This window comes from Lepisosteus platostomus, chromosome 25 (genome assembly GCF_059453375.1).
Source record: "Lepisosteus platostomus isolate fLepPlt1 chromosome 25, fLepPlt1.hap1, whole genome shotgun sequence".
Classification (NCBI taxonomy): domain Eukaryota; kingdom Metazoa; phylum Chordata; class Actinopteri; order Semionotiformes; family Lepisosteidae; genus Lepisosteus; species Lepisosteus platostomus.
This window is the reverse complement of record NC_142635.1, coordinates 7201191-7214911: the sequence shown is the minus strand read 5'-3', so window position 1 is coordinate 7214911 and position 13721 is coordinate 7201191. Positions and strand designations below refer to the sequence as shown.

General features: G+C 39.7%; 1 protein-coding gene across 2 annotated transcripts; it reads left to right on the top strand.

Annotated features, from left to right (window-relative positions):
- The first annotated feature begins 309 nt into the window (after positions 1–309).
- On the top strand, positions 310–10515 carry ift46 (intraflagellar transport 46 homolog (Chlamydomonas)). 2 transcript variants are annotated; one of them, XM_088619140.1, is made up of 12 exons: positions 311–420; positions 1932–2028; positions 2504–2580; positions 2916–3046; positions 3767–3841; positions 4001–4094; positions 5015–5143; positions 6003–6121; positions 6758–6824; positions 7252–7312; positions 7495–7580; positions 8846–10515. In XM_088619140.1, the coding sequence occupies exons 1-12, from the start codon at positions 331–333 to the stop codon at positions 8936–8938; spliced, it is 1119 nt and encodes a 372-aa protein (XP_088475266.1). In that variant the 5' UTR covers positions 311–330; the 3' UTR covers positions 8939–10515. The 2 variants fall into 2 exon arrangements, with proteins under 2 accessions (XP_088475267.1, XP_088475266.1); XM_088619141.1 differs by lacking the exon at positions 7252–7312 and having other exon boundaries at positions 310–420.
- The last annotated feature ends 3206 nt before the right edge of the window (positions 10516–13721 follow it).

Here is a 13721-nt window from a genome sequence, read left to right as displayed (position 1 = left end):
AAATGTGTAGATTTTATTTTTCAATTCTGTAGCAATGCTTATTGAAAATACTTAAAACTAAAGAAACTACATATGTTCACCATAAATTAAAAACTGGACAGGGAGTCGGTTTTTTATTTCCTTGCAATACTTAAAGTCACTTAAATAGCTATGGAGATGGCTTGGGTGGAATGCGTTTATCGCATGGAGTCTTTTCTAGAAAGAGAAAGGCTGGTAAGCATGGTAAAACAGTACAATTGAAAGAAAAGCTTCATTTTCAAATCCAACATGTATTAAATGGGATATATGTCCAGTGTGCAGCCAATCAGCAATTTACGCTGTTGTACGGAAATGACGTTTCGTTATCGCGAGATTTGGTCGTCCTTAGTGACTGTAAACAACTTCGTTTTAATGGAGGAGACAGACGCTGATCGACATAAGGTAATTAAAACAAATGTTTTTTTTTTGTACCATTTAGTTTTCACAATTCATGCAATTTACATGGATTAACGTAAACGTAATATCTGTGATTGTCTCTCTTAACTGTGCTTTATATTTAAAACACGAAGCAAATGATTCCTCAGCGTGTGCACAATTAGCCAATCCTAATACGCTATAAAAATATATATGCACGTGTTCTCTTATTTTACTTAAAATGCTATAATATGGAACACGGTGTTATGTGGTTTTCATGTTAGAAGGCAGTTTATTGTTGGTTTATTTTCTGGAGGAGGTATTGTAGAAAAGATGAGGTTGCTTTAAGCTATGGAGCCCCAGATTAGGCTATCACCTGTTAGAAATCTTCGGATCGAGGTTTTTGAGAATTAAATGAGTCGTTTTCTGTTGTAACTGCAGTTACTAACAATCATGAGCACAGTGTTGCAGTCCTTCATTTGAAATTGATGATGACTTCTTATTTTAATTTAACACATATTTAAAATTACACGTATTTATTGGTAATCAATGTTTAAGTTTTAACATCGACTTATGCTAACTGTATAGATTCCACTTGATTTAAGTTTAGACTGGTGCCTACAGCAGTATCTATGTCACAGGTGTGGCACGAAATATCAACAGTTTAAATGTCAGTGTAGTGTGAAATGAATGCTTAGGTCTCAAAATGATTGATATTTAGTTATTTAGTTTTTTTATAACCGTTTAATGTACTGATTTTGAAGTAGACATAAATCATTCTAAATTTATGAAATCGTAAATATTCTTTCTGAATACTCATATATTGTATCTGCTGATTAATTAAGCTTTTCTTAATAAAATCAATTTGAAGCTTGGTCACATTTTGTTATAAATTCAGTTTTATTACGGTTTTAATTAGTTATATTTTATGCAGAAATTGCTAATGTATTAGATGGTGCAAAGTCACTGTGTGAATTCTGAATAAACTAAAATACTGAACTAGATGTCCACTGCTCGGGCTTGAGAGTGACAGATCTGCTTATTATAACTGTACTTCTAAAAACTTCATCATTATAAAGCATTATGGTCAGTAATCACCAGTTTAATGGAAGTATAATGAGGTGTAAAAATATCAAGAAAAGATGCCAACTTTGACTGTCCCTGGTTCTGGAGAGCTGTAGTCCAGTACTTTGTATGTATCATTTATAAATGATCAATGATTAAAGACTTGTATCGTGTGGGCTTTGATCAGTTCAGTAACGTAATTGTTAAATTAACTCAGGAGTGGTCATCTCCCACTTTTTCGATGCCCTTAATTGAATACATCACCAGCTCCAATGGTCAAAATAAACCGTTCCAAGTGTTTGGAAATGGCTAACTTTAAACCTGCTGGAGTGGGAGTCTTCGGGACCGCCGTTGGACCTAAGTGTTAATTGGCACAGCGTTCTGTCAGAGCAGGGTTATCCAAGTCCAGTCAGAGCTCCTGCAGTGCCTACCGTCCAGCTGAGACTGTTTCTCCTTCTCTGCCCTGGTGTCAGACCAAGCTGATTACAAACCAGCCGTACGACGAAAGTTTGGAGGTGAACGACTCGGAGGAGGTGGCCAGTCTGTACACCCCCACTCCACGAGTGCCAGGTGAGCAGCCTCAGACCTGCTGTTGATATTAAAGATGAGAGTGGTGTGTTCAGATTCTGAATATTAATAAATTGACCATGCTGAATACTCAAGCTGTTTTGGGATTTTTTTCAGTCGGTATACTGTAATATAGAATGAATCATAAATTGTTTTAGGTTTGATTGTGTTCCAATTTTATCTTTCCTAAAACATACATTTTTAGATATTTATTAAAGTTAGTCTACTAATCCAAGGCAGAGCCATTTTTTAAAACAATTCTGGGCAGCAAGGACTTAGCGATAAACAGCATGTATAAGTAGTAAATCTTCAATCACAGATGGAGTGTAGCTTTACTGAGGCTGTTCACGAACAAGGTCTCAATCTGCATTTCAAAATACTTGGAAAAGATGAGCGAAGGTGGAGAGTTGAAAAGAAAATGAGCGTGGGAGTCACTGCACGAGATCCTTGTCCATGTTGTTGTTTTTTTGTGTTCCAGGATTCAAGAAGGCTCGAGGACAACTGCAGGCCATGGCCAACAACAGCAGTGATGAGTTTGAGGAGGACACCAACAAGGTACTAATGTTAAAAAAAGGTTCTTATATACCCTTTGAGCACAACTCAGTACATGCTGGCAGTGGTTGTACTGTACATACCACATGGTTAAAATGAATTCCAACCGCATTGAATGTTGCTTAATGTCTGACGTGTAATCAGCGTGTATTTGCATGTTACATTTGCAGTACAACCTCCTTAAATTACTATCTGCAAGAATTGTGGCAGATATAAGTGGTGGTATTAAAAAGCACCTCATTCACATCTGAAGGGCAGTGCTCATCCTCTGTACTGTGACTGAGGTACAATGTGTCTTGAAAAATGTGTAAACAGAATATTTGCCTATTAAACTGCAGGGAAAGAAGGTCCCTCAGCCTCCTGGACAGCTTGGCTTAAGTGAGAACGAGGAGGAGGAGGAAGATGAGGATGATTCTGATGAAACGGAGTCTGATGAAGAAGAAGGGGAACATGGATCTGCCCCCGAAGGGTGAGCGGAGGAGCAGTTGTTTTTAAACACAGTGTCACAAAGAGATTCTGACTGCTGCTTTACAGGCGGAAGACCAACACCAGCCCCAGAGGAATTCACTTGATCAATTTCTTGTAAAAGCATTTCTTGCATTGTACTTTATAGAAGTGACCACATTTGACAACCCTGCTACCAATGATGAGCTATTTTGGCAATTCATTATCATTTAAAAAATGCTTCTGACTGAAAAAGAAGAGTAAAAAACGTGTGCCATTTTGTGAGAACATTAGCCCACAGCCTACCAAACCTACCACTTGACATCAAGTCACCTGAGCCACAGATATTTTTCAGGAACCTTCCTGTCATCTTGAGGTGCCTTGACACTTGCCCAGCGCTGTATTCTTGTGCTCTCGGAGGCTTGCGGACCCCCTGCAGGATCACAGGGGTCTTGGGGAGGTCCCCTTCTAGGGTGGTATCTGCTCAGTCTTTTCTGCTCTCCATTCTCCCCTTCTCTTGCCACCTTTACCCTTCCCCTCGTGATGTTTCTCTATAGTTTACTCCATGAGGCAGACAATTTTCAGACCAACTCCTTAAGCAGATAAACGGTTATTAAAAAATAAATATATTCTTTAAATGTATCTCATGCTAAATGTAGAATTAAATGTCGAGTTACCATTGCATTTTAAAACCCTCAACTATTTAAATTAAATGTTCAACTCCCAGTGATGTCCTTAATTTTAGAGCTTATGACCCTGCTGATTTTGACCATCTTCCCGTGACTACAGAGATCAAGGAGCTCTTCCAGTACATCACTCGGTGAGTAAAGCAGAATGTAGTGACTTTTACTTTTATATTCAGTTGGTCCTGTCTTTTAATAAAATGAATGTTCTTGGTCATACAACTGTGACAAGCTGTAAGGAAATTAGTGAAATTCAAAATCGCAAAACAAGCTTTTTTCTCTTTCTTCATTTATAGTTATACCCCCCAGACTATTGAACTGGATCACAAGCTGAAGCCTTTCATCCCTGACTTCATCCCGGCTGTGGGGGACATTGATGCTTATCTCAAGGTAAACTGAGCAGAGAGCTCTTAGACACTTGTGATGGCTTAGATTAGTTAAACATATACTGTATACTCATCCTGGAATAACCTTGTTTCAAACAGCTCAAAGAGCTTTGGTGAAAACCAGCCTAAATTGCACTCCTCACCTCCTCTGTTAGGTTCCAAAACCAAGAGCTTGATCAGGACACAAGTATGCTCTCTTGTCTGAGAACCATCTAAATACAATACAGTACTGCTGAGAATTAGACTGCGATGAGTTGGTCACTCTGGCTCACTTCAACTGAGCCGAGCAGATAAAGCAGTCTATAAATATATCATCCTTTTAGAGTGGAATGCTCGTCTTGGAATCTCAAATATTTGGCATCGCTGCCTTGGCATCCTGTCTTGATTTGTCTTTTTTGGAACTTCGTGCCATTGTGGTCCGTGATGCTGGGGACGGTCAACAGTGAAGGCTTGGAATAAACCAGTGTTGCACAATGCCTTCTTTGTCATAACTGTGTGATTTGTGCCTGGGTGTCCCTTGGTAGAAAGAGCTCTGGTGGTGAGCGGGTACTACTGCATGATGCTGATTTTTTACACTGCCATTACTGTGAGCCTGCAAGCACCTGGCTGACTAGCCTCAGGCCCGAACTCGGGAAACCAATGTGTTTTTAATATCTGGAATTAACTGAGAAATGTGGGGAATCTAAAAATACTTGCAAGAGTTTAGAATAATTATAATTTGAGGGTTAACCTGCGGTGGGAATTTCCAGTCACAGCAATTAAAAAATTCACAGAGTTGCTGAATGTTCTGCATCGGTTCTTATTTCTGACTCTCTAGTTGCAAAGAACCCCTTTTAAAGCAGTGCATCAATCTGAGGCTGAGCTCTGTGTCTTTAGTTACTGACTGAAGAAAGTGAATGTAACCCAGTTCTGTTTAACCATTAGGTACCACGTCCTGATGGCAAGCCAGACAACTTAGGCCTGCTGGTTCTGGACGAGCCCTGCACCAAGCAGTCCGACCCCACTGTTCTGTCCCTTTGGCTGTCGGAAAACACCAAGCAGCACAACATCACGGTACTGATCACCACTGACACTTTCTCTGCACTGTCCACAATATCATTATCACAGATTCGGCACACTCGAGAAGCTGTACAGCTGACCCAGATTATGCATTCAAGGGGAACTGCAGTCCCAGTTTCTCCAATTATTAACTCCCAGTAAAAGAGTCAACTGGGTGAGAGCGAGAGTTGAGAGAATTGTGGCGTGAGGCGGCCCTTCCTGCTCACTAGTCCCTGTACTGACTGATGTACTGTGATGGACGAGCGGATAAGTACAGGGTGTGCAGCTGACATTCCACTGCAGAACTGTTCCAACGTGATCTGCGTGCAGACTTAACAAGTAAGTTGTGTTTATCAGCAAAACCATCTTCAGGTTGAGAGCAATGTTTCTATTGGAATAAAAGAGATGTATCCACAAGCCTGCTTGTTTCCAATGTAAGGAGCCCAGTTCATGTCACCAGAAGTGTTGTTGCCTTGTCTGATTCGCAAGCAATGACGGCAATATGGCGCTGCACATGCATGGCAATATAGTCTATTGTGTGATGTAAATTGGAGATTTTACATGTTACTGTGTACATTATAGTTTCATTATGGTGTGAAATGTGCTCATCAATTCCAATTCTTTCAAACCCCAAAATATAAAAAAAAGCATCACAGTTACCCTTTAAGTTCTTATTAAGGGCAGATTTATAAACCCAACTTATTCTATGTAAAGACTCAGTTCATTGTGTCTAAACTGACAGCTATTTAAAAAACTGTCAGAAATTGGTGCTGAAACAAACGCAGCCCTTTTTTTTTAAAGATGTTTGAAAGCGTCACCGCTTCAGTTGACATAAGGTTTGACAGGCTGTTGTGTCTGTGTTTGTTGTCATCAGCAAATGAAGGTGAAGAGCTTGGAGAACCCGGAAAAAAACCCGAAGGCAGTTGATAACTGGATTGAGAGCATCAGTGAACTGCATCGATCCAAACCCCCAGCCACTGTGCACTACACCAGGTGGGTGCAGCGATCACCCCTTCCAGTCACAGCGCACTGGGAAAGGCCCCTGTGCTGAATTTAGCAGTAGCTGAATTTGAAATATATTAAACTGTTGGTCTACAGGTAAATGTGCACACAAAAACAAATGTGCACACGTTTATGAATTCCAGAGATCAGTGGCTACATGAGATCAGTTTTACTTGATCTTGCGGTGAAAAATAATATGCATGTTTTAAGGTTTTCTTTTGTTTATTCAGTCGATGTAAAAGAAACCTACCATGCAGTTACATTTTAATGGCTTCCTAATTTTAATTTTATTTGAGTGTTATTTCAGAGAGGATACTTATTCAGGTTGTGTTCATGATGGGTTTTTTTTATAGACAATACCTTTTATTTTTTAGCTCTTTGTTTACCGGTTTTCGTATTTATATTTTCCTGTTATTATAGACCGTCCAAAATAAAAAAGACATAGACTGTTCTATCGTAAAGCATAATATTGAGCCCTTAATTCAACAAATAAACGCAAACAACATAAATGTATTATTATGTCAATTGTAATTGTTTTATAATAATGTTTGATAACATTTCTCCAGTGTTGTACTGTGTGGCACATTCCATGCGCTTCATGACTATAATGCTGTTTGCTATGTGCAGGCCAATGCCAGACATTGACTCTCTGATGCAAGAGTGGCCTCCAGAGTTTGAGGAGTTATTAGGAAAGGTAAGACAGTCACCAGACTCGTCTCCCTTAAACTTTGCTCAGTTGTTGTTTCTGTTTGACCTTTGCCACCTTTTCCCTTATTCATTAGCAAGAATGATCTGCTTAGACATATACACAGTACATAAACAATCAGGTTTATAGTGTCTTTTCAACCAGTGATTTATTTAGGTTAAATATTTCTGTTCTTCTGTTCTGCTAATCTCTTTAAGACTGACTGCTGTTATTGTAAAATAATTCCGGGATGTGAATCGTCATGGGTTAATATGTCAGCAATGATGCTATACATGTTTAATGAACGTCTAGTGTAATATTTTAACAGTTTTGTGGAAATAAAATTTGAGTTTCACATGCTGGATAGTTCTGACTCATACGTATTATTTCTGCAGCTCAGAAACAGGCTTACAGATTTTTTTTTGTCTTTCTTAAGGTCAGTCTTCCCACAGCTGACATTAACTGTGACCTGGGAGAGTATATAGACATGATCTGTGGTGAGACACGGCTTTCTTAAAAAGATAAACTTAGAACATTTGATGTTTGAGCTACGCTTTTAACAGTATGTTCAGTATAACAGCCTTCACTGCATGTGTTTTCTCATACTGCATTGACTTTGTAAATCTGTGGTTTTATGAGTGCCACTGAAATTATTTAGTTTTTTGTTTTTTGTTCACAGCTGTCCTTGACATCCCTGTGTATCAGAGCCGAATTCAGTCCCTTCACGTGCTGTTCACACTGTACTCCGAGTTCAAGAACTCTCAGGTGCTCACTCTACTGTAGCTTTATTCAGGCTTGTGTAGAATAAGTAACAGACGTGATTTCAGATCAGAGCAGTGGCTTTTCAACTGCAGCCATGCACTTAATTTTATGGTGACCTTAACAGCCTTTCAGGCTACTGAATACTATTCTTAGTGAATACTAAGTATTTTTAGAGAGTATGTATACTGTACTTGTAAGACAAGTAACAGGTTTGAGTTGAAACTGCTTTGAAAGATATTAAACTTCTTTTTAGACCTGGGTTTTTCATTGTGTTTTTAAACAGTGAGCACTTTTCAATGGAGAATTAGGCAAATTATTTTGTCTCATATGCAATTCATGTCTGGTATGTAAATATCTAGAGGACGTACTTTTTAGGTTTGGTGTACTGTACTTTTTCACCAATTGTCAGAGTATTTATTACAGTTTTTTTTCTTACAGAGGGTAGTATTACACAGTACATTCATATATATAGTTTCCTCAAAGTGTGTACCAGCAGGTAGTGCTCTTTTGTGTAGTCCAGATTTTGAAACCCAATGTCCCCGTATAGAGACCAGCAACACTGCTGTAGGATGTACTGTTCCTCTGGACTTTTGATGACTATTTTTATGACTGTTAAAGTAATGGACTTACCCTTGGTTATTAAAGATCCATGGCAGTGTTCGCAGCTATAGGGATGCTAACCCAGGTGCTTTGGTTCCACCTCAGGTTTGCTCAGCCTGGCCTACCCAAATTTTCCCAATTAATTAAAGTGAAGCAGTTTCTGGCTTCTCTGTCTGTTTTACTCTGCTGGGTGCTGCACAACAGTGGGGATGAAGAGGACCAACCCCTATAAATGAAGCATTTTTGGATATGTTGAGATGAAGAGCACTATCCAAATGTGGTGCATTAATATTAATTATGAATCTCAAAGATCTGGAAACACTGTGTATGGGGAGGCTAGGATAGAGAAGAGTACTGCTGAGTTTGTCATGGTCTTCAGAATCGCTGTTTGAGGGAAGCAGTGTGTGTACGGTGGGTGTGTTTTACCCGATTTCGTGAGGTTCAAGTGGGGAGCAGTGGCAGAGGAACAGATACGTGCTAATTCAACACTGAGAATTGGAAAAAACAAACGGCGTTTTGAAGAATTACATTTTACTGCTTAGTGATTCATCATTTCGGCGTACAGATTTGATATGAAATGTAGATTTGGGCGAGACTGCACTTTCTTTTACTTATTAGTCATTAATCATTTAATTGTTGTCGTTAACCTTTAATTTCGTTGTCTGCAGCACTTCAAGACATTGGCAGAGGGCAAGAAATCCAGCACCTCCTCAGTACCCCGCTCGGGCACAGGGGACCCCGAGACACTGACCTTTGAATAAGGACACTCCCTCCATTCTGCTTTGTTTTCTTTGGTTTGTTTTTTCTCTTTGGATTCCAGGCCCCTTTATCACAATATAAAGCATTTCACTGCAGACAGACTGTGATTGGACTGGTCTTCCTGGCTCCTGTTATAAGATCCTGGCCTGTTGGACCTTGGGGGTCTCTGTCTCCTCTTGCACTCCTCTTCATCCCTCTATCTGTGCTGGCCTTAATGCAGGACTCTAACCAGCACTGGTGACTAACCACGACTACCCACCCTTCCACACGAAGAGACAGAGCCCCTTTGACATCAGAGGATACCCTGAGGGAAGGGCTAGAGTTCAGGAAGCTCAGTTCCTTCAGAGATTCTTAGGGTTGGTTCAGATCCAAAAAACGGGGATTTGCTTTTCAGGAGCAGAAGAACTGCTATTAAAATGAACAGGTGAACATTGGTATGTGGGTGGGAGCTAAGCCAGCGTTGATCCGTAATTTTCATTGCAGTGGGAAGTTGTGAGTTTATTTGTTTTTGTCAGGAGAGGAAAAATGAGATTTTTAGATTAATATAAGATTTAATAATAAATCTGAAAACGGATTTCGGCTTTTAAGCACTCATTTTTTAAGCGTCTGATTTCTGTTTGGTTTTAAGAATTTATTTTTCTTTGCTCAATAATGATGTTGTGCTTAGGTGTGAACATTATCATAAGACAGGCCTGTAATGCGTGGGATGTGTGGTTTTGTGTGTTGTCACTTAAAAACACTCGCATAAATATTTATTTATACACATTTACTTAGCAACTGAACAGTTATTTCCACGTTGTTCTCACAGGAAGCTTCTCAATGTTTGAGCTTTTTGTCACACATGCACATTTTTATACGGCACTTGGTTAAATGTTTTATACTGACTATTTCCACATAAATAAATAAAAAACAGTTATTTTTTATGCTTTAAATGTACCTGATTTTTTTACTTGTCTATTAATCATATAGTATTTAGAGACCAGACTTTCCTCTTTGCGGTACAATATTGTAGAAGTTCTTATGTATTATTACGTGTGTTTAATATTTTCCACCAAATGAGGGGAGTATCTGCTGAAACTGGTTTACATATTCTGGCATTCAGTGTGTTCTCAGTTTGCAGGTTTGGGTCTTGTTTTCTTATTTCATCCAAAAGCCCAGTGATCAATGGGAATCTGAAGTATTCAGAGCAGAAGTTGATAAATGCTTCATATTGTACTTCCATATGCTTCCATATATTTTTTATATTTTTATATATACCTTTATAAAAATATTGTTCAGAATGCCATTTTCTGTACAGAGGGTTAATATTCTGATTAATGTCCAGAAACTGTTAATTTAATGTGAATTTGTTTCATAATATATTGATCAAAATAAAAGTCACTTCAGAGCCATACTTAAAATTAGGTGACATAACATTTAAAATGTTATGCAAAACCTAAGATTAATATTCCTATAAGGAAAAAAAATAGGGTTGTTCTTTCGTCTGAATGTTAGTTGGTTTCATTCGGATTAGATATTAAACCTCTTAAACCCACTGTTATAAGCACACTGTAATAAAATAAGTGGAATGGTGACAAAAGCCTGTTCTCTCTCTTGGATAAAGTTTCTTTGCATGTGCATGTAAATGTAAGATATAATCTTCCCACTGCTTTCTTTCTGCATAATGCTTTCTGTTTAATGTTCGTCTTGGCCACCCGCTGGAGAAGCAGGACTCAGTAACTCGATTCATTTTTTTTCTGTTCTTCAATATCGGCGGATAAGATCACGGTTTAATTTTCCTCTTATCTTGTTCAGAAATGATGACTGTTGAATATTTCTGTCCTCTTAGCTAGAGTGTATGTGTACAGTATATGAGAGCCATATTTTACTTGGAGTCGCCAAAACAGTTTTTGACTAGAAAAGCCTCTCAAGCTTAATGTAATACGCTTAAGTATTCTCTGTAAATTGGAGCACAATCCTCTGTGCTTTGATATTCATATTTTCTTTATTAGTTCAGTTTATTAAAATGCCTACCTGCCCTACACATACATAATTCTTATTAACATACGTTAGTCATTATTGTTAAGGTTTAATCCATAATCTTTAAGGTTTTAATGATTAAATTATTTTATCAGAAAACTTTTCAAAGACACCTTTCAAAACAGAATGATGGCTGCATATATTAAAGACATGAAAAGTCAATTTCCCTACTAGAGAGATTGCCACAGTTGGCCTGTCACACCTGACACTGCTCTCTTTGTGTGTCAGACTGTAGAGGAAGTGGGAAGGAAAAAAGCGAATCAATTAATCTAATTTGATTGAAATAACATCCTGACAAGTACCGCGGATGGGAAGATTCTGTACAATAAAAAGCTGCTCAGTCTCCTGAAAAAAAAGCTGCGTTTTGCCTGTATTTCCACCTGTTTATTAAATAGGAGGGAATATTATGGGAAGGCACTGCCATAACACAGTGGGTAAGAAAGATGTTGTGAAAGATTTTTATTAGCTCTAAGCTCTGATGGTTCTGTATATTCCTGCAAACAGTTTGCATTCGCAGTTTGTACGGAAGCTGAAATGTCCTGCTTGTTCAATTATGCTGGATTGCTTTTGCGAGACTTTATGTTGTTGGTGCCGTGTTGTTTGTGATGTTGCTGTGTCGTCTTGATTGGCAGCTGTGGTGTTGCTCACAGTGCTTGTTGCTGAGGTACCGTGGACTCGGCCCACGAGCCTGCACGATGAGCTCCTGTTGAAGAGGAAGAATGTCCTCGGAAACCGATGGTTGGGGATTCTGGGCACAAAGAAAAGGTGAGTCTGCTGTACCTAATACCTCTTACTGTACTCCCTACAGAGGCTACCTTCTTCTTTCAGAGACTTTGAAGATTTGTTAGAGAAATATAATCACTTCTGTTTTTGTCATTTTTATTTCTGTTTTTTTTCTTATGCTTTTTATAGTGCTCTGTATGGTTTCTATAATCTAAACCTAAAATGGGTAACTTGCACTTACTGAACATCTCACACATTTGCTTGTGTTTTGCCCAGTGTTTTAAGTGTTGGAACTTATCGTTTTCTATACAACTGCAGTATTCCTTGCTTTTGAGCTCCAGCGCTGCACATGTAGTACTTGTAGTACTTGTCTTGCATGAGAGTTCTGACCGAGGTTAGGACGAGGTGTGGGCTAGTGCTTTGAGCTGGAAATTTGTGCTTATGGCTGAAGGAGAGGTTTTGTAGTAGTGCCTGTCTTACTACTGTCTGTGGGAGGAAACCGGAGCACACAGAATTTGTATGTTCACCCCAGAACATGGGGAGAACGTACAGACACCACCCTCAGGGCCAGAATTGAACCCAGGGCCCCAGCGTTGCGAGACAGCATTACTAACCACCTCGCCACTGTGCTGCCTGAAACAGCAAGTACAGCTTTGTTCTATGCTGCAGAAAAACAGAAAAGGCATTAACCTTTACCTTCTGCCTTTGGACCCAACACATACTTATCCATCTCCCCTCTCTACCATAACATGCTGATGTTAAATTAAAGAAATTGCCGGGCTTGTTTCTCCTGTTTCTCCCTGTTGCAGGTGCACCTGCTCCTTCTATTCACTGGGCGAGCAATCAGCAGTGCGGATTCACTCTTTTCAGACTGTGAAAACGAGCCCCATGCTGCAGTGCACCAGCTGGATGGAACAGCACTGCACCTCTGCCTGTATTTCCCAGGCCATGGAGTTCGTCCGCAGCAAGTCCTGCCTCGCCAGCTTCTTCTGCAGCCGCCTGGGCACCCTGACTGAGCCTGTTGTCGTAAGGCACTGTCCTAACTGCACAATTCCACTGTGTTTCAGCCCCAAAGTTCATAGGCAACTGTGCCGAGGGTCCAGGTTTTGTCAAGACTCGTAAAATCGTCAATTGCAAGCCCAGTCCTCTACTGCAAAGACTGATTCTCATATATTTTATTTAGTACAGCTGTGTTTTGTGTATGTCATCAAATGTCTTAGAAATCAGGAAATACCAAATATCTTATCAGCATCAGTAATTTCCTCGAAACCTCCACTAGGGTTTTGTACTCTTACAACAGCTTCTCTTTAATTAACCTTAAACAGAATTTTGAAAATTTTAATCACAACAGCTGCTGGTACGTTATACATGAGCAGTGCATATCTACTAGCCAATAGGAAGTGTTGCCAGTCTAATCTAACTAACTCATTGTCAGGTGCTCCTCGTCGTTATTCTTTGTTGCTCTCTGCAGCATAGTTGAGCATACATGCAGGCTGCCATGCAAGGTGTTGCTGTCTTTAATTTATATATTTTATTACCTGCAGAACGGGTTGTGAGTGCTGTGCATCAGCCCAAAGTTCTCGATGCCACTAGATCTGACCATCATAATGACATCCTGTTTTCCATTTCTTGGTGCGCTAATTCTGTGTTCATTGTTAATTATTACACCTTTGCACCAGTCCGAAATGCATTCACCTATCCATTTTCCATTTTTACCACTGAATCATCCAGTTTAGGTTTGTGGGGGACAACGGTGGCGAGGCAGGGTACACTCTGGGCAGGACACCAGTCCATCACAGGGCACACACACACAAACTCACACCAGGGCCATTTTCCCCAGAAGAACCTACTAACCTCCCAGTACGTCCTGGGACTGTGGGGGAATACTGGAGAACCCAGGGGAAACCCACATGGACATGGGGAGAACATACAGACCCCATGCTGATAGGAGCTCCAGGATTGAACCCAAGAGCTCCCAGCCAGCAATGCTAACCACAGCACCACCATCCCGCCCTGCCTACATATATATGCATAGGACATAGT